The sequence below is a fragment of the Saimiri boliviensis genome, chromosome 9 (assembly GCF_048565385.1).
Source record: "Saimiri boliviensis isolate mSaiBol1 chromosome 9, mSaiBol1.pri, whole genome shotgun sequence".
NCBI lineage: Eukaryota > Metazoa > Chordata > Mammalia > Primates > Cebidae > Saimiri > Saimiri boliviensis.
The window spans coordinates 98,666,596-98,687,688 of record NC_133457.1 but is presented as its reverse complement, the minus strand read 5'-3'; the positions used below and the strand labels follow the sequence as shown (position 1 = coordinate 98,687,688).

Below are 21,093 nucleotides of genomic sequence, written 5' to 3'. Positions count from 1 at the left end.
GTCAAACCTTTTTTCAAAGTGCTTAGTTTCTTTGGATTGAGTTAGAACAAGTTCTTTTAATTCACAGAAGTTTCTTATTAGCCACATTTTGAAGCCTGCTTCTGTAATTGGAACACACTCGTTCTCCATCAAGCCTTGTTCCGTTGCTGATGAGGAACTGTGATCACCTGCTGAGGGAGAGGCGTTCTGATCTTGGGTATTCTCAGCCTTTTTTGTCTGTTTTCTTCCCTTCGTTGTAGATTTATCCATCTGTGGTCTTTATAATTACCGTCTTTGTAATTGGGTTTCTGAGTGGACGTCCAACTTACTGATTCTCAGCGCCAAAATCTGAGCAACCCACTGCGCCGACTCAATCAGCGGCATTAAGATTGATGGTGCTTTTCTGACTCTGCACCAAGAACCGACGCTCCGAGGCGCCGGTAAAACCGCCTTGCCGGTCACAAGACTCACGCTGGCGACCCGTGGGGCTCCTCCGCTGGGAATCTCCTGATGCGTGAGCAACAAGAATTCATGTGAAGGTGTGGCGTCCTCTCGTTCTTTGTGCTTTCACTGGGAGCTACAATCCCGAGCTGCTAGTGATCAGCCATCTTGGATCTCTCTATGCATGCATTCCTTTTTATTGCTGGGTGGTTTTTGTGTGTGCAACATTTTGTTTACCCATTCTTCTATTGATGAAAACTTGGTCCATTTCCAGTTTTCATCTGTTATAAATAGACTACTATGAACATTTTGGTACAGGTCTTTTTGTGGACTTAACGTTGTTGTTTCTCTCAAGCAGTACCTAGCAGTAGAATTAGGCAAGTGTATGTTTAGCTTTGCTGGAATCTACTAGACAGTTTTTCAAGGTGTGTGCACCATTTTGCACTACTCAACCCAATGTGAGTCTAGTTGCCACACATCTTCACCAACATTTGATGATATCAGTCTTTTTAATGTTGGCAATTCTGACAGTCTATCATTGTGAAGTTCTGCTTGTTTTTTGTTTATTTTGCTTTGTTTTTGAGAATTCAAACTTGTATTTGACTAATAAAATATCTTTAAAATATAGAAAATAAAAATTGACACAGCTAGAAGAAATTGATAAATCAACCATCATAATTAGTTTTAAATCTCTCAAAGTAAGATTAAACTGCCAAAAAAATTAATAATTAGATAAATGATTTGAACATCACAATTAACAAGCTTGATTTAATGTAGATTAGAGGCAAAGGGCTGTTTTTTTTTATACTGGCCTTATAGAATGCTCTAATTTTTAAAATTGCATTTTTTAAAATCAACTGTGTAACAGAATTTTATCTCCATTTTTAAAAGCTTTTTATTGTGAATTAATTTTAGACCTACAGAAAAGTTTCAAAAATAGTCCAGAGTTTCTGGTATCCCTCACCCCACTTCCACTAATGTTAACATTTTACATAACCATACTACTGTTATTAAAGAACAAAAAAATGAACATTTATGCAACATTATTAACTAAATGACAAACCTTATTAGAATTTTGCTTTTTCTACTTAGGCAATTTTTGTTTGTTTGTTTCAGGATCATATTTAGGTCCCACATTGCATTTGGTGGTTTTATCTCGTTAGGCTCTCCTAGTCTGAGATGGTTCCTCAGTCTTCTCTTGTCATTTATGACTCGTGAAGTTATTTTTGTCAAATGTGCCTCCATTTAGATGGTCATAATTTTCTCATGACTAAAGTTACACGTTTTTGACAGAAATACATATTGTGTCCTCAGTGCACTGTATTGAGTGGTTCATGATATTGCCATATCTTCTCAATGGTAATTTATACCTTGATCGCTTGGTGACATTAGTGTCTGCTAGGTTTCTCCACTGTAAAGGGTTTGGTTTTGTTTTGTTTTTGAGACAGGGTCTCACTCCATCGCCCAAGTTGGAGTGCAGTGGCTCAATTATAGCTCACTGCAGCCTCAATCTCCTTGGCTCAAGTAGTCTTCTTGCCTCAGCCTGCCAAGTAGCTGGGATTACAGGCAAGCTCCACCACGCCTAGCTAACTTTTTTATTTTTAGTTAGCCAGGCTGGTCTTGAACTCCTGACTTCCAGTGATCCACCTGTCTCAGCCTCCCAAAGTGCTGGGATTAAAGCGTGAGCCACCACGCCTGGCCTGTTTTTCGTAATTACTTAAATTACTTCTTTTCTTCCACCAGGTCAGTGCAGTTGTGTTATAATTTGTAATATAATTAGGTTCATTTCTTAGTGTTTATATTCATTTTGGATTCTCTCCACATCTTGGTTGATTTTGATTATTTGGGGAGGGGGTAAGTGAAGGGAATGTGAAATATTACTGTGGTTCTAAACCTGTACAAAAAGACAGCAGTATTACTCTGTCATCATTCTTGCTATCCTATTCTTCTAGTCCTTTTCCTCTCACCCTAGGTAATTACAGTCTTCCCTTGGTATTTGTGGTGGATTGGTTGCAAGACCTCCTGCAGGAACCAAAATCTCAGGATGTTCAAGTCCCTAATATAAAATGGCATAGTATTTGCATATAACCTAGGCATATGCTCTCCTGTGCTTTTAAGTCATCTTCAGATTACTTGTAATACTTAATACAATGTAAACAATAGGTAAATAGTTCTTATACTGTATTGTTCAGAGAATAATGACAAGAAAAACATCTCTCCATGTTCAGTACAGACACAGGTTTTTTTTTTGGATTATTTCCTATCCTTAGTTAATTGAACCCATAGATGTGGAACCCATGGATATAGAGGACTGTCTTCTCTTTAGTTTCTGGCTTATCCTTCCTATATTCCTTTCATATCAATGAGTAGATACATGTATATTCATTCTTTTTCTTTCTTCCTTTTTTTTGATTTGAGACAAGAGTTTCACTCTTGTTACCTAGGCTGGAGTGCAATGGTGTGATCTTGGCTCACTGCAACCTCTGCCTCCCAGGTTCAAGCGATTTTCTTGCCTCAGCCTCCTGAGTAACTGGAATTACAGGCACCTGTTGCCACACCCAGCTAATTCTTGCATTTTTAGTAGAGACAGGGTTTTACCATGTTGGCCAGACTGGTCTCAAACTCCTGAGGTCAGGTGATTTGCCCACCTCTTATGTACCTTTCTTATATAAAGGCTAGCATACTGTAGATACTCTTTTGTGCTTTCCTTTTTTTCACTTAACATTATTTCCTGGAAATTCCTTCATATTGGTATAGATAGAATAGAGATTGTCCTTATTCTTTTTTATAGCTGCATAGTACTCCATTGTGTGGACATGCCATAGTTTATTCAGCCTCTCTCCAGTGTATGGGAATTTAGATTGCTCACAATATTTTGCAATTACAAGTAGTGCTTCAGTGGGTAACCTTGTCTATACACATTTTCATATTGTTGGAGGTATATCTTCCAGATAGATTTCTAGGAAGTGAAATTATCGAAGTATGTATGTAGTTATGTTTTGTTTTGATTTTTTGAGACAGGGTCTCACTCTGCAGCCCAGGCTGGAGTGCAGTGGCACAGTCATGGCTCACTGAAGCCTTGACCTCCTGGGCTCAAGTGATCTCACCTCAGCCTTTCTTATAGCTGGGACTATAGGAGTATACCATCATATGTGGTTACTTTTTGTATTTTTTGTTGAAACGGGATTTTGCCATGTTGCCCAGGCTGGTCTCGAACTCCTGGACTCAAGCAATCCACCTACCTCAGTCTCCCAAAGTGTTGGGATTACAAGCATGAGCCACCATGCCAGGCATTTTTTGTTTGTTTGAGACAGAGTCTTTTGCCCAGTCCCCCAGGCTGGAGTGCAGTGGCACAGTCACTGCTGAGCTTTTTTCTACATCAGAGTTAAAGACAAGTTCACTATGCTTTTTTCTAGTACAGTACTTTATCATTTCATTTTAAAAATATATTTGGATCCCTAATCTATTTAGAGTTTATTCTTGAGAATGGTGTGAGAGATAGGTCTAATGTAATCTTTTCCAAATGGTTACTAGTTGTCCTAGCATCATTGATTAAAAAGTCCATTTTTATTATAGTGATATGCCACCACTGTCATATACTAAATTGCCATATGTATTTGGTCTAGTGCTGGACTTTCTGTTTTATTCTACTAGTCTACTTCTCTATTAATGAGCCAGTATCATGCTGTTTTAATTCAAGGTTTTATATTTCAGTGTCTGATAAGGCTAGTACCCCTTCATGATTTTTTTTTAAAGGCCAAATTTATTTTAAAAATATTAATCAGCAATTTTTTTTAAATCAGTGTTTTCTTAGCTATTCTTGCATGTTTGTTTTTCCATATGATCTTTTAATCTACAAAAAGTGGCTTGTTGGCTTTTTTTTTTTTTTTTCTTTGAGACAGTCTTGCTCTGCTGCCCAGGCTGATTACACCCAGTGGTGCAATCTTGGCTGCAACCTCTACTTTCCAGGTTCAAGCTATCCCATTTTAGCCTCCAGAGTAGCTGGGACTACAGACATGTGCCACCATGCCCTGCTAATTTTTGTATTTTTTATAGAGGTGGGGTTTCACCATGTTGCCCAGGCTGCTTGAACTCTGAAGCTCAAGTGATCCACCATCCTATGGTTCCCAAAATGCTGGGATTAAGGACGTGAGCCATCATACCTGGCCCAGTTTTCTATTTTCTCGTGAATTAGTTTTTTCTCTAATTTTTTATTTCATGATTTCAGAAAAATTGAATGAGTAATAAAATAAATACCTTTTTAAAGATTGAGTTATAATTTTGCTGCATTATGTATATCTACATAAATCTATTGATTTTTCTTTTTTCCCCCTGAATTACGTGCTTGGAAGTTACAGACAAGACATATCAACCCTAACTCAGCAGGTAACACTTAAGAACTAGGTATTTGCTATATAACCACAATACTGTTCCACCCCTAGAAGTTTAATCTTGATAGAATAATATTACCCAATATATTCTCTCCAAATTCAAACTCCCCAATTTATATGTGATCTTTATAGGATTTGGGGGACGGGATGGGGTTCAGGATATATTACATTTCATTGTCATGTCCTCTGATTTCCACCTCTTTTTAGTTACACAGTCATTTTTAGCAAATCATTTAAATTATGTTTTTCATAGAATGTTTCCATTTCACCTATTTTTAAATACATTGGCATAAGTTTGTTTGTTTTTTTGATCCACTGCTAAGTCATAGGCACAAATTTTTAAATATTTTCTTCTCCCTGATACATCTGTAGTTATATCCTCTTTTACACTCCTAATGTTGTTTATTCACCTCTCTTTTTTTTTATTATTCTTATTAGAAATTCATCAATAACAGTCATTTCTAAGAACTAGCTTTTGGTTTTGCTGATTTCTTATATTGTACCTTTATTTTCTATTTTAACAAATTCTGCTCTTTTATTATTTTCTTCCTTCTTTTGGGGTTGATTCTGTTGTTCTGATAAAATGGGTATTTAGCTTATTTATTTTCAATCTTCTATTCCAAAGTAAATTTCTAAAGCTGTACTTTTTCCTCAGAGTATTGTTTTATCTACATTACACAAATAGTGATAAGAGGTATTTTCTAACATAGTCATTTCTCTTTGACTCTTAGGTTATTTGGAAAAGAGTTTAAATTTTTTCTAATAAAGAGTTTTATACAGTATGGTGACTATAGTTAATAACAATATATTGTATGCTTGTAAGTTACTAAGAAAATAGATTTTAAGTGCTCTCACAGCAAATAAGTGATACATATGTGAGGTCAGCAATTTTTTTCTAATTTAGGTTATCTTTTCATTAATAATTTATACTAATTGCATTATGGTCAGAGATTGGAGTCTGTATGATAAAGATTTCTTGAAGTCAGCTGGGTTTGGTGGCTCATGCCTGTAATCCCAGCACTTTGGGAGGCCGAGGCAGGTGGATCACGAGGTCAGGAGATCAAAACCATCCTGGCCAACACAGTGAAACCCCGTCTCTACTAAAAATACAAAAATTAGCTGGGTGTGGTGGCATGCACCTGTAGTCCCAGTTACTCAGAAGGCTGAGGCAGGAGAATTGTTTGAACCCTGGAGGCAGAGGTTGTAGTGAGCCAAGATCATGACACTGTACTCCAGCCTGGGTAACAGAGCGAGACTCCATCTCAAAAAACAAAAAAAAGATTCCTTGAAGTCAATATGGCTTTATGGCCTCATTTAAGTATGTGATGTTTTCATAAATGCCCCCAAATGCTTGAAAAGAATGTGAATTACTCAGTTCTTAGGTGCACTGTTCTATGTAAGTATGAGATCTTATGCAATTAAACTTACTCAGTGTGCTTCATTTTTCCTACTTGATTACTGATTTTTGTCTGCTTAATCTATCAGTTATGCACTGGTGATGGATTTGTCTATTTTTTCTTTGTAGCTCAATCCACTCTTGTTTTATATATTTTGAGACTATTAGGTAGATGTAAGTTTAGAACTGTTGTATTTTTCCAATGAATGGAACCTTTTATCTTTATTGGACTATTTTTATCTCTGCAGTACTTTTTAATCTGGTAATAGTGTAACCACACTAGCATTCTTTATTTACTGTTTCCCTGGCTTATCTGAAAAAGTCTTTTGATTTTCAGCTTTTCTGAGTCTTATATTTTAAGGTATATCTCTGTAAATAGCATGTAGCTGCATAACTGATTTTTTTTTCCTGACATGATTTTTTTTAAATTATTTTATTTTTGAGATAGAGTCTCGCTTTGCTGCCCAGGCTGGAGTGCAGTGGTGTAATCTTGGCTCACTACAACCTTTGCATCATGGGTTCAAGTGATTCTCACACCTTAGTCTCCCGAGTAGCTTAGACTACAGGCGGGCACCACCACACCCTGCTAATTCTTGTATTTTCATTAGTGATGGGGTTTTGCTATGTTGGCCAGGCTGGACTTGAACTCCTAGCCTGAAGTGATCCTCATACATCCGTCTCCCAAAGTGCTGGGGCTACATGTATGAGCCACCGTGTCCAGTCCCTGACAACATGATTTTTAGTTATATGGTTTTGTTTATTTGAATTGATTGTGATATGTTTATATTCATTTCTGTTTTCTGACATACTGTGATCATGTTTCTTTTTTTCTTAGAACAAGTCCTAAATTATTTCTCTTCCCTCAGCATCTTTTTTTTTTTTTTGAGGAAAACATTTTTAAGGGAGGAAAAATACAGAAAATGTATAATAATAGCCTTATGCCTACTTCCCAGACTAAACAAATACTAAAATTTTTGCTATATTGTTTCATATTTGCTGTTGTCATATTTAATAAAATATGTGAGGCTGGGACCAGTGGCTCACACCTGTAATCCCCGCACTTGTGGGAGGCCAAGGCAGGTACATCACCTGAGGTCAGGAGTTCAAGACCAGTCTGGCCAACATGTTGAAACCCTGTCTCTACTAAAAATGCAAAACTTAACTGGGTGTGGTGGTGGGCACCTGTAATCCCAGCTACTTGTGAGGCTGAGGCAGGAGAATCGCTTGAACCTAGGAGGTGGAGGTTGCAGTGAGCCGAGATCGTGCCATTGTGTTCCAGCCAGGGCACCAAGAGTGAAACTCCATATCAAAAAAAAAAAAAAATTCAGATAAATTTGAAGTTTTTTTAAAGATAAATTTTGTTTTCTTTTTATCTTTTTCACTTGTTTATTTCTTTTCATTTTTATTTTTATCTTGTATATGAATGCCAGGTTATATATGAAGTTTCTTATGTTCTAGTTATACTTCCCTCTATCCTTCCCAGGAGGCTAATGCTTCATGACTTTAGTATATGTCCTTCTAATCTATGTTTTATGAAACTTTTACAGGTGTATATGTGTGTGTGTGTGTGTGTGTGTGTGTGTAAATATTACTATATAATCTCAGAACACCTAAGTATTTTCATATTATTATGGATTATTTGGCAACTTTCTATTACAACTAACCTCATATTTTTGAGATCTAGCCATGTTGACATTTATAAATACAGTGTATTAATTTAACCTGGAAAATAGTATACCATATGTCAGTATAGCACACTTTATTTGTTCCTCTATTGAAGGATTTTTTCTTGATATTCCAAACAATGGTGCAGTGAATATTCCTCCATTTGTATCTTCTGCAACATGTCTCCAGGATACATACCTAGAAATGGTGTTACTAGATCTGAGGTCAGAGGATGCACCCATAATAACTTTTTTAACCTTTACATTCTTCTTATTTAAAGATCAAAAATAAAATTATAAACCTGTGTATCTTAGCATGGTTTTACAAGAGGGATCTTTAAGTGCAAGCTGATAGCTGCCCTCTATTGCTTACATCCCTGTTTATACCACTTTGCCTTCTCTCCTAGCGGCAGTACATACCTGTGAAAATGAAGAGCAAAGCCTTCTGGATCTTTTCTTGGGAGTATGCCATGATGTATGTGGGAAGCCTAGTGGTAATCGTTTGCCTCTCCTTCTTCCTTCTCAGCTCCTGGGATTTCATCCCTGCAGTCTATGGCTTTATGTAAGTAATGACCACATTAGAAAATTCTAGAAGCTGTGGGGAAAAAGGAATCCTTGTATACCATTGTTGGGAATGAAAATTAGTATAACCATTATGGAAAACTGTATGAACATTTCTCAAACAATTAAAAATAGCATTACCATTTGATCCAGTAATCCCATTTCCAGCTACTTAATGAAAAGATTTTTTTCTTTTGAGATTGGGTCTCGCTCTGTTGCCCAGGCTGGAGTGCAGTGAGGCTATCTCCGCTCACTGCAACCTCTGCCTCCCAGGTTCAAACGATTCTCCTGCCTCAGTCTCTTGAGTAACTGGGACTACAAGTGTGTACCACCATGCCCAGCTAATTTCTGTATTTTTAGTAGAGGTGGGGTTTCACTGTGTTAGCCAGGCTGATCTTGAACTCGTGACCTCAGGGGATCCACCTGCCTTGGCCTCCCGAAGTGCTGGGATTACAGGCGACTCTAAAGAGTTGAAATGAGTTTGTTGAAGATTTGTCTGCCATTCCTATGTTCATTGCAGCATTATTCACAATAGCCATGTGATGGAATCAATCTAAATCTCCATCAACACAAAATGGATAAAGAAAATTTGGTATATATAAGCAGGAGAATACTATTCAGTCTTAAAAAAGGAAATTCTGTCATTTACGACAGTAGTAGAGATGGAATTGGATGAACCAGGCACAGAAAGACTAATGCCACATGTGTTCTCACTTTTATGTGGACTCTAAAACAATTATGCTCATAGAAGCAGAGAGCAGAAGGGTGATTACAGATGGGGGTGGGGTGGAAGAATGGGGAGGTAATAGTCAAAGGGTACAAAATCTCAGGAGGAATATGGTTTTTTTTCTTTTCTTGAGTTCTAGCACAGCATGGTGACTATAGTTAATAATAGAGTATTGTACATACCAAAATTGCTGAGAAAGTACATTTCAGTTCTCACCACACACAGTGTTTTACTATTTGAGGTGATGAAATGTTAAGTACCTCGATTTAATTATTCTACATTGTATTCAGAAATCATAACATCACATAAAATCACCCATAAATTTATACAACTATATATTATCAATTAAAAACCCCCACACAACACTCTGGAAGCTAATTTGGTTTTCATAGCTCTAGCTGAACTCAGAGGGTAAATGACCACAGAAACCTTTATATTAAATAGCAGTGGTTCTCAAACCTTTAAGGTGCATCAGAATCACCTTCAGGGCTTGTTAAAACCCAGATTGCTGGGCCCACCCTCAGAGGTTCTGATTAAGTAGGTCTGGGGGAGGGATCAAGAATTTGCATTTCTCGGGTTTTCAGGTGATGGCAATGTTGTTGGCCTGCTGGTTTAGGGAACGCACTTTGAGAACCTTTACACTGAAGCACACCTTTGATATAGTGGGATTAACCTACTTATGCCTAGTGTTCCATTATTGGAACACTAAGCTGTGGGAGTTATTTATATATTACTGCTCAAGGTCATTGCCAAGGTCTGATTTTTCTTTTCTTTTCTTTCTTTTTTTTTTTTTTTTTTTTTGAGACAAAGTCTTGCTCTGTGGCCAGGCGACAGGCTGGAGTGCAGTGGCACGATCTCGGCTCACTGCAACCTCCACCTCCCGGGTTCAAGCAATTCTGCCTCAGCCTCCTGAGTAACTGGGACTACAGGCACATGCCACCATGCCCAGCTAATTTTTGTATTTTTTAGTAGAGACAGGGTTTCACTATGTTGGCCAGGATGGTCTCGATCTTTTGATCTTGTGATCCTCCCGCCTCGGCCTCCTAAAGTGCTGGGATTACAGGCGTGAGCCACCGCACCCGGCCAAGGTCTGATTTTTCACATAAAATAATTTTCAAACTCCATCATAAGTGGGTTAAATAGCACTCCCAGGGAGTATCCAAAGCAAATACCAGCCTCTAGCTGGGAGGTTTGGGCTCAATTCTAAACAGGAATGGATGTGTTCCTCTACTGCAAGAGTGCCTCTGACAGTTTCAAAATAATGCCACCTGCCACATGTCAGACCTTTAGAGAAAACTCAAATGGGCTTGAATATTGCATGCTTGTCTTAGTGTATATTCATGAATGCTATCAACATTTCCAAACGCCCTCTCTGTGCCAGGCTCTGCGTGGGTGCTGAGGAGTTGGTTGCTTCCTAAGCTTTGAGTAGCTCATTGCCCAATGGGTGACAGACTCTTAAACCTGTCCAGGTGGGAAAGGGACCTGGAATGGCAGAACTCCCATTTGGAATTCTGGACTACTTATTTGTGTTAAATCTTGGCTGAGCATAACAATGACTTAGTAACTTTCAGCTCTGCATGCTCTGCCTTAGATAGGAGTTGCGATGCCAGGTGAAGAGTTCTGTTTCTGCTGGGCCACGGATTGTGTTCTTTACCTCATTTCACAGAAAAAGGAGGTGTTACAGCAAGAGGCAAAACTTACTCTGGGTGGAGGCCTCAGTCAGGGAAATTTGACTAAGAGCCTTTACCCATCTCTCCTTCTGTGTGCCCAATTTGTTGTCCTTTTAAAATTGTGTGTTGAAATCAGTGTCAGCTTCATATTTTTTTAAAATCAAAAATACAGTGTAAACTTCAGAAGAGCCAGAATTTCAGTGAAAGCTCTCTGACTTAACTGGACAAAAAGTTTTCCAGTTAAACCGTAATTTCTTAATTAAAATCTGGGACCCTGGGGATCGTAGCCAGAACCCGCCAATTGTTCCTAAAGCCCCTAGAAGTCTCGCTACAGGCTCAGGCACTCAGTTTTCTGACTCCTGCTGTGGGATGTAGAGTAAGAATGGGGAGGAGCAGGAACTTTGAGCATGGTCCTTGAGGCAGGTCTTTAGAATGCTCAAAATATATACTGTTTTTTAAAGTTCATTTCTCCTTTGTTACAGTGCTGAGTATCTCCTGATTTTAAACTGTCTTATGCAGTAAAAGAGGGGCAAATTTCTATTCGTAGGATGAATCCCTGCCTCATTTCAGATTTGTTTGGCTTAGCTAATATTTATTATGGGTTACCATTCTGTGTTTCTGCTTGTTTTTGTTAATTACCTGTATCCATGGTACCTGGAGAACCCTTCCCATCCTGATCTCTGTAGGGAGAAAGTCATCCTTGGCTGTCCAGCAGTGACCAGAGTCTTCAGGAGAAATCAAGGTCAAAGCAGGCAATTTATCACTTTTGTCTTTTTTCTCTCCCTTTGTTTTTTTAATTCCAGACTTTCTGTTCCAGATCTCACTCCAAACATTGGCCTTTTCTGGTACTTCTTTGCAGAGATGTTTGAGCACTTCAGCCTCTTCTTTGTATGTGTGTTTCAGATCAACGTCTTCTTCTACACCATCCCCTTAGCCATAAAGCTAAAGTAAGTGGCTGGACCTGCTGCTGTGTCCACAGAGCTATCCGAGAACCCCCTGCCCCTAGCAGCCTTGAGGGTGGCCTTTAAATGTGGAGCACCTGCTGTTAGGTTTACAGCATCTCACCCAGGGGACCTGCCTGCAGTAGCCGCAGTTGCCAGTGCCGTAGCAGGCAATAGAGTGCTCCTGTAGTACCAGCTGCTTGGGAGGCTGAGGCAGGAGGATTACTTGAGCCTGGGAGTTTGAGGCTTCAGTGAGCTGCTTTTGTCACCGCACTTTGGCCTAAATGACAGAGCGAGACTTTGTCTCAAAGAATTAAAAAAAGGAGAACAAGGGTTGTGGAGGCGGAGTGTGTTTGGAAAATGTGGATCTGGTGGGATATCTTGTCCATCAACAGCCCAGTGACAGGTTGTCCACAGGGACTCTAGATGAGTTAGTTGGGAGGCTGGACACCTGCAACTGTTGAATCTCCTGATCCATTTTCCTCCAAAGGGTTTGTAGAGCTCTGTTCTGCAATCTAAGAGAGCTGACAGATGTGAGGTCTGCTCCATTCCAGGCACCTTTCTAGACCCTCTGAAACATAATCATACCTAACCTAGCAACTCCTGAAGGTAGGCATTAGATTCTTATCACTACCCCCCAACCAAAAAAAAAAAACAAGATTCTTACCACTCCCTTTTTATAGTTGAGGAAATTGATGCTCAGAGAGGTGGGATGATTTTCCCAGTCATGCAGCTAGTAAGCCCTGGAGCTGGGATTCAGACTCAGGTTTGTCTGGCTCCAGAAGCTATGCTTATCCCCCTGCACCACGCCAGGTTCCTGAGAGACTGCTTGTAGTAGCCTCCAGAAATTGTTCTATTATCCTAGCTTCAGATAAGGGAAAACAGGCACAGACAGGAACAGATATGCCTAGATGGTCCAGGGAATCTGAAAGAGAGTTTGATTTAGATTTCAAGAGCTTGAGTTCTCTGTCCTAACCTTCCTGCCATTCTCCATGGTCTGTGCACCAATGCACATGGTTCCCATTCTGTAAAACCTCAAAAGCTGATGCTTCCTTCCCATGACACAGCCTTGGCCTGGCATCTGACACAACACCATCCTTCCATGGCCTGGCAGGCTCCAGAACTCTGGCAGCCTTGCCTGGCTGAACTCTCCAGCTGTCTGTGGTCCACCTTCCCTGCCCTTGTTCTGGTTAGGCCCAGCCATTGGGTGGAGAGGAGCAGGGAGCCCAGGGCACCTTTCCTCACTGGCCATGCAGCCAGTTCTCTAGCAACTTTTATTGTTGGCATGCAAGGCCACACACTGTTCATGAGTAGGCAATAACTTCACCATTTTATGACTCGAGCCAGGTCCGCACAGTTGCGGGGACAGAAAATATGAAGAGACCTGCTCTCCCTGCTGTCTCCTCTTCTGCTTGGGTATGAAGCTCCACCTAAGCTCTCCCGCCCCTGCACATTTTGTTTCCAGTGCCGGCTTTGTGGGAACTGGGCCCTTCAGGCCGCCCCGGTCCCTGTGCAGTGCTGCAGGAGGCTCTAGTCTGTTTTTTTGTCACTGCATTTTCACAGGTCTTTTCATAGAACTGTTGCCGTTGTTACCAGCTACCTGAAAAGCCCGGAACCAGTGATGGTATTTAGGAAGGCGTTCACACTGAGCTATAGCTGGATGCTTAGAGGCTACAGGGCCGCATGCCTTTGCTAAGCTGCATTTTTGAGGCATTTGCTGCATAGCAGCGCTGGAGCATTCAGGGTGTGGACATGTTTGTCTGCACATCTCAGATTCATACCCATTCAGTCACCCTGACCTTTGACCTGCAAGACAAAAAGGTCAGTAATCTCTGAAGAAAACCTTCATGGGCTAGGCATCCAAGTACTGTGCAGAAGTAGGCCAGGTGCATGTGGTTGAAGCGTAGCTGAGAAGGATATGGATCCAGCCTCTTCCTGTTGACTTCCCTTTAGCATGTGGTCAGCTCTTGGAGGGGGCACTGAAGTTGATCTCTGTCCCCCCACCCTCTCCTGACCAGAGCTTCAAAGTCTGATCAGCCCTCAGGAGAACAGTATTGGGTATGATTAAGAGCTCTGGAGATAACTCCATCGCTTACTAACCTACTGAGTCAGTGCACTTAACTTCTCTGAACATGTTTCCTCATCTATGAAATACAGGTGAGAGGATTGCCTACTTTTTTTTTTTTCTTTTTGAGACAAGGTCTTACTCTGTTGCCCAGGCTGGAGTGCAGTGGGTCATCACAGCTCACTGGAGCCTCAACCTCCTGGCGCCAGCGATCCTCCCACCTCAGCCTCCCGAATAGCTGAGATTATAGCCGTGTACCACCACATCTGGCTAATTTTTAAATTTTTTTGTAGAGATGGGGTTTCACTATGTTGCCTAGGCTGGTCTCAAACTCCTGGGCTGAAGCTGTTCTCCCACCTTGGCCTCCCAAAGTGCTGGGATTGCAGATGGGAGCCACCACACCTGGCCCAGGATTGCTTGTCTTGAGGGGTGGTTGAGGTGTGGTGAGGATCACATGAGAGGATGCAGGAACAGGACCTTACACAGAGGGAGTTCAGGAGAGGATAGCCGTTGCTATCACTTAATACTAGGTTAAAATAATTTCAATTGCTATTAGTTGAAGTTAACAAGAACAGGCTCAGCCCTTAAGAGCTGAAAAGCTCTATGCAGTTCACAGTTCTCTTCTTGGAAATAAGTTCATTACACTATGGGTCTGTAAACCCTGCTGACCATGTTGTCAGAGAAAAAAGGCATCAGCAAGGAGACACTTCTTGCTTTGCGTCCAGTTGTCAGAGGGGCCTCTGGCAAGGGAGGCTGCCTAATTACCCTGCCAAGCAGTCGTTTAAGCCGAGTCATAAAGAATGCTGACTTCATTTGTTTTCTTCCTCCTTGGCTCCTGGGGGAAGGCCCAGAGCTGGTACAGGCAGGGGGAGTGCTGTTGATGGGAAATGTCTCTGTGGGCTGTTTCCCTGTGTTTGCCAGGGACTCCTTACCTAACCTCTGGGTATTTCTGGGTCCTTGCAGATTTCTGCTCTGCTAATGGGGCCTGGAGCATTCCTTGTGGGTAGCAGAGCCAGCCCCTTCCTGAAGTCCCCTGAGGATTATTTTTGGTTCAAAGGATGGAGTCAGGAGTCTCTGGGGTAGGCTTGGTCCCCGACTCATATCTCTCTCTCTCTCTCTCTCTCTCTCTCTCTCTCTCTCTCTCATTTTCCCTGTCCCAGGGAGCACCCCATCTTCTTCATGTTCATCCAGATTGCTATCATCGCCATCTTTAAGTCCTACCCGACAGTCGGGGACGTGGCACTCTACATGGCCTTCTTCCCCGTGTGGAACCATCTCTACAGATGTGAGTACTCCCACCTCTGCTGCAGATTTGTGTCAGCCTGGCCCTGGATGAGACTGCTGCAGGGAAAAGGAATTTGTTGGCATTTATCAGGCACCTGTTGTGCCAGCAGCACCAGGAGGGAAGCAGAGGCATCAGGCACAATATCTGCTTCTAGGTGCTGCAGACTTGTGATGATAAAAAATAACTGCCATTTATTGAGCACTTACTGTGTACCTGGCCACTGTGGCTCTCACAGTGTTACATGCATTAATTAGCTCATTTGGTCTTCACACCAGCCTTTGAGGTAAGTATCCACATTTTGCCGATGAGAAAACTGAGGTACAGAAAGGTAGAGCCACTTGTTCAAAGTCACATGACTTCTAATTAGAAGAGCTGGGATTGGAATCCAGATCTGTGAGCCCCTACTCAGTGCTGTCCATCAGGGCTTTCTATGGTGATGGAAATGTCCTCTGTCTACACAGTTCAGTAATATAGAGTGCCACTTGTGTGCCTGAGAACCTGAATTTTAAATCTAAATTTCAGAACCCACATGTAGTTAGGCTACCATATTGGACAGCAGAACTCTACCCTGGGCTTTGAACTATTCCCCAGTGCTGCACCCAAAGGTTACCAGAAGGCAGGTGGACAACGTTAGACTTCCTGCCCACTGTGACAACTCCTCTAAGCTCTAACCATCCCCTCCTCAGAGGTGGCGTAGAGGTGACCTACTTTGTTAGCTAGGCCCCCAGTACTCTTAGCCTTCTGTCATGGGTTCTTTTCATTGTTTGGGAGCTCCCTCAGGGTAGATAGCACAACTCATTTGCCTCTGTATCCCTGGCACCCAGGACTGAAGCTGACACACAGAAGACCTTGCAAATGTTTGTGGAGTGGGTTTTAAACCTCCCCAATAAAGAGACAGCATCAGTGGCCCAGTACCACCTGATTCTCTAAACGATGCATGGAAGGGAGCTGTTGAACTTTCCTTGCCTGCTGTGGGTGTCCAGCAAGGTATCAAGAATGAACTAGGAAGTTCAGGCTTCAGAGGAAGTGAGTCTTTGTTGTTGTTTTGGGTGTCAACCAGGAAATGAAACTGTCCAGCTGCTGGCAAACAACCTACCTATAATAGGAGTGGGCCTCTGAGTGAAGGTAAACAGTGGTGTGGGCAGCAGAGCCCGGGCTGCTCTTGCAGATAATGGCCTGGTGGGGCTGTGACCCATCTGGCCTGACTGGGAAGAGGAAGCATTGTCTTCTGCTGTGACACCCTCTCTGCACAAACAAGAGTCATCCAGTCCGGCAGGCTCAGAGTCAGCTTGGGGCCCCTCGGTAGAGTGACCAGTGACAAATCATGAGACCACCAAAACATGTAGACATGCCTCAGTTTGTGACAGTGGATCTTGGGAATGTAAAATGGTTTTTTATGGTTGCCCGTCCCACACTGGGCACTCTGTCTCCCTCAGGGAATGTCTTTCATCCCATTTGCTGAGCAATCTGGAGACTGACTGGACTCCGAATCCTGACATTCCCATTATGAGTCCCACATGTTCTTAGGCACATCATTTAACCCTTCGGAGCCTCTGATTTTTCCATCAGTCAAATAAAGAGAATAACTTTGACGAGTGTGTTGAATTTGAGAAGGAATATCTGTAAATAGCACTGCAGTTAGTATCATCAGTAATAATTACGCAGGGGAGTCTCTCACATAGTTCCATGATCAGAGCTTCGGGCTTGGTAGCCAGAGTCATCAGAATAAACATATTTTTCAAGACTTGAATAAACTATTTTATGCCCTCTGGGGTGATGAGGCACAAAGAAGGATGGGGTTTCCAGAAACCTGGATGATCTAATAGTTGCTGTTGCTGGCTGGCTTGGCACACAGTCTGCAGGTTCAGGTTGGCTGAAGATCCTGCAGAGAACAGTAGCCGTCTGCCTTTGCTTCCCTGCTCCTGCAGCAGGGAATACACATGCTTGGAGGACCTGCTTGGGGCTTGACAATTGTGTGTCATTATTCTCAGCCAGAGCAGCATTAGCCCTGGTCCTTGGGACCTGTGAGTGGGATGTGTGTATTGAGAAGCGTTTAAGCCTACATTGAGTATGTTTAATATGGCTAGGAATTCCATTTAAACATTAGTTGTCAGTGCTAACATGCATGTTCTCACATTCATCCTTCCATTTTTATGTACAGTGGAGAGGAGAAAAAGAATGAGTGTAGGACCCAGACACTGGACTTTCTGGAGCTTGGATGAGTCATACAGACTCACAATTGTAGTGTTAGGGAACAGCCTGCTGGCAGAGCCCATGCCAGCCCGCATGGTCCAGCAGAAGAAGCAGTTACCAAAGGGCTGGATTTGTGTGTGTATTGGTTTTGTTTTTATTACTATTGTCTAGCGATGAAAGGATGTTGATAGATATACGTATAAATTATAAAGAATCATGATAAAATATATTCCCAAGTGTTTTGGCACCTCATTTTAGGGAAGGGACTATCACCATGGCCTTCAAAGTCCCTAAATTCCCTCTGTTCCCCTTCTGATGGGACTAGATTTTTAAAGTAAGATTTTGTTTCTGAATGCCTGAGGCTCAGAAGGGAAAGTGGCTTGCCTGAAGTTCCATTTTATCAGTCATGGTGCCGGAGATTGGATAAGCCACTCAGTGAATGTGGTGGGGAACCTGATTCTATCTGGCCTTTCAAGTCTGATGAAGGGTGAACCCTTTCACCTTGTTAGGTCCTGGTCAATGCTTCCTGGTGCCTGGAACAAGCTGTCCTATACCCCAGGTCTCCAGCTCTGTCTGCTCTGGCATATATAGTTTTAATCTGGCCTGTCAGCCAGCAAGAGTGAATAGCAGCTCCCTATTTCTGCAGAGGTCACTACAGGCCAGAAGCCAACTGCATGCTGGTGATGGTTCTCCAGGCACATGGGAATGTATCTTTGCAGCCCTTCAAGATAGCACCCAGAGGCTGCCAGTGAGCCTCTCTCGTCTCTTTGCACTTGGTTTCCTTCCTGTCACCCTGTCTGAAATCTCTGTCCCTAGCTGGAGGCACAGAACAAGAACTACCTGGCTGAAAGTATTTTAGGAATAGTCTGTGTTCTTTTCAGCAAAATAATTTCCAGGGGATCAGAAAGACCTGCTGAGAAATGTACATAGTGATGTTGGGTTAGAGGAGTGGGAAGCATTTGTTCTCCTTTCTTGAGGTAGTACTGTGGTTTAATAATAATAGTAATTCTCAGTGCAGGCATCCCTTTGCAAGACTCCTTGTTCCTGGGAGGTCTCAGGAGGCTTGAGTGAGGGTTTTGGTCTCTCAGCTTTGAAAACCCAGAATTGCAGAAACTTAAGATTAGAAAAGAGGATCTTGCAAGCCCTCCAGGCCAGTGTCCAAATTGTGGGATTTCTCAGACCACTAATGTTTCAGTAAACTCTGGCGATGGACTTGCCAGCTTTTTATCTTGCTGAAGACATTAAAATAATCAACTCCCACCCATTCTTCCAGACTTTTTAAAATAAAGGACTTTTTAATGACAACAACAAAATGGCACCTATCATTTCTCAATAAAGAAAGAACTATAATTTGAAAACCTTCAGCTTTACAAAGAACTGTGAACTACCTTGTCGTGATTATTCTCCCCTTGACACAGTTCAATGGCATCTCTGTTGCAGACTGTAAGGGGCTGCAGCTGTAATACAGTAGTTTGCAGCCTTGGCTGTATGCCGGCATTACCTGGGAAGCTTTTAAAACCTCATATGGGTGCCTCAACCCCACCCTAGAATCTCTGACTTAGTCTGAGGGCTCCCCATGTGATTTTGTTTTGTTTGTTTTGTGATTCTGTTGCTCAGGCTGGAGTGCAGTCATGCAATCTCTGCTCACTACAACCTCTACTTCTGTGTTTCAAGCGATTCTCATGCCTCAGCCTCTGGAGTAGCTGGGATTACAGGCACCCATCACCACATCTGGCTAATTTTTGTATTTTTAGTAGAGATGGGGTTTCGCCACGGTGGCCAGGCTGCTTTCGAACTCTGACCTCAGGTGATCCACCCGTCTCAGCCTCCCAAAGTGCTAGGATTACAGGTGTGAGCCACCAGGGCCCAGCCATGATTTTGTTCTGTAGCGGGAGTTAAAATTCGTCCACGTCCTCCAGGCCCCTTCCAATGCATGAGCCCCCAGTATAGCGTCTCTACTGAGTCGTTGTGCAATGGAGACAAGTGGCCTAAATGTTTGGGAGTTTCTCCACCCTTTTAAGTCTTCCAGAACTCTGACTTGGGAGAAGGGATTTCCTGAAGGTCAGAATGAGAGAAGAGAAGGGAACTTCCATTCATTAAGTGCCTGCTGGGAACCAGGCACAGTGCTAAGTTCTTTTTAAAAAGGTATTCTTTTAAGTATTTTAAATAATATTTATCAGTTTTTAAAAATACAATAAAGTGGGCCGGGCGCGGTGGCTCAAGCCTGTAATCCCAGCACTTTGGGAGGCCGAGGCGGGTGGATCACGAGGTCGAGAGATCGAGACCATCCTGGTCAACATGGTGAAACCCCGTCTCCACTAAAAATACAAAACATTAGCTGGGCATGGTGGCACGTGCCTGTAATCCCAGCTACTCAGGAGGCTGAGGCAGGAGAATTGCCTGAACCCAGGAGGCGGAGGTTGCGGTGAGCTGAGATCGCGCCATTGCACTCCAGCCTGGGTAACAAGAGCAAAACTCTGTCTCAAAAAAAAAAAAAAAAAATACAATAAAGTATAAAGAAAGAAATAAAAGTAACAGATAATCCTACCGTCTGATAACCCCTAGAAGGTTAAAAGGGAGGAAGAACCTACAGTGTGGTAGACAGAATAGTAGCCCTCCCCTCACAGAGATGCCCACGTTGTAATCCCCAGAACCTGTGAATACATCACTTTATATGGCAAAGGGACTTTAAGACCTTGGGAGGGGAGATTATCCTGGACAATCCACGTGGTCCCAGTGTAATCACAAGTGTCCCTCAAAGTGGAAGAGGTGGAGGTAGGGGGAATTTGGGAAATCTCTGTAATTTCTGCCCAGTTTTGCTGTGAAAGTAAAACTGCCCTTAAAAAATAAAATGTACTGGGCATATTTGTGCACGCCTATAGTCCCAACTACTCAGGAGGCTGAGACAGAAGGATCACTGGAGCCCAGGATTTCGAGGCTTCAGTGAGATATGATCCAGCTACTCCACTCCAGCCTGGACAATGTAGTGAGATTCCATCTCAAAATAAATAAAGTCTACTTTTAAAAAGAGATGGAAGAGAGAGGCAGAAGAGAAAGTCTGAGTGATGCAATATGAGAAGGCCTCAATTCATCATTGCTAGATTTGAAGCTGGAAGCAGGTCATGAGCCAGGGAATGCAGAGGCCTCTGGATACTGGAAAAGGCAAGTGGGGGATTCTCCTCTAGAGATGTTACCCTGTGAGACCCATTTTGGAACTTCTGACCTTCAGAATTGTAGAATAATAAATAATACTATTTTAATCACCAAGTTTGTGGAAATTTGCTGTTGTAGCAATGGAAAACTAATGTAGCCAGTGATATATCTGTGTCAGTTTCTCACGTGTCATCTTGTTTAATCCAAATGCAGGGTGCATTTTAGCCCTGTTTTATTTTTAAACTTTTTTTATTTAAAAAATTTTACAATTTTTTTAGAGATGTGGTCTCACTGTGTTGCCTAGGCTGGTCTTGAACTCCTGCGCTCAAGCAATCCTCCTACCTCAGCCTCCCAAAGTGCTGAATTATAGGCATGAGCTACTATCCTTTTTTATGAGTATATACTAGGTGGATAGCCTAATTTTACAGGTGAGGAAGCTGAGGCCTAGAGAAACTTGCTAATAAATGGCAGAGCAGGATTTTTACCAAGGTCTGTACCTGGCTGCTGTGCCATGCCAGCCTGCCTGCCGCCTCTGGACCACGCTTGAGTAGCAGGTCCTTCCTGACACCTCTGGGAGAGCTTTCTTCCTGATGGGAGTCAGTATTCCCTTAGGGGCAGGGAGTGAAA

General features: G+C 42.2%; 1 protein-coding gene across 2 annotated transcripts in view; it reads left to right on the top strand.

The window, feature by feature from the left end:
• PIGU (phosphatidylinositol glycan anchor biosynthesis class U) overlaps window positions 1-21,093 on the top strand; it is a 120,818-nt gene that overhangs the window by 84,086 nt on the left and 15,639 nt on the right. Inside the window, exons 8-10 of one of the 2 annotated variants that reach the window (XM_003932040.4) lie at window positions 8,279-8,433; window positions 11,633-11,776; window positions 14,996-15,120. In XM_003932040.4, coding sequence (XP_003932089.1) covers window positions 8,279-8,433; window positions 11,633-11,776; window positions 14,996-15,120 — 424 coding nt within the window. The remainder of the gene's footprint in view (window positions 1-8,278; window positions 8,434-11,632; window positions 11,777-14,995; window positions 15,121-21,093) is intronic. The other variant, XM_010342683.2, reaches the window with a different exon arrangement.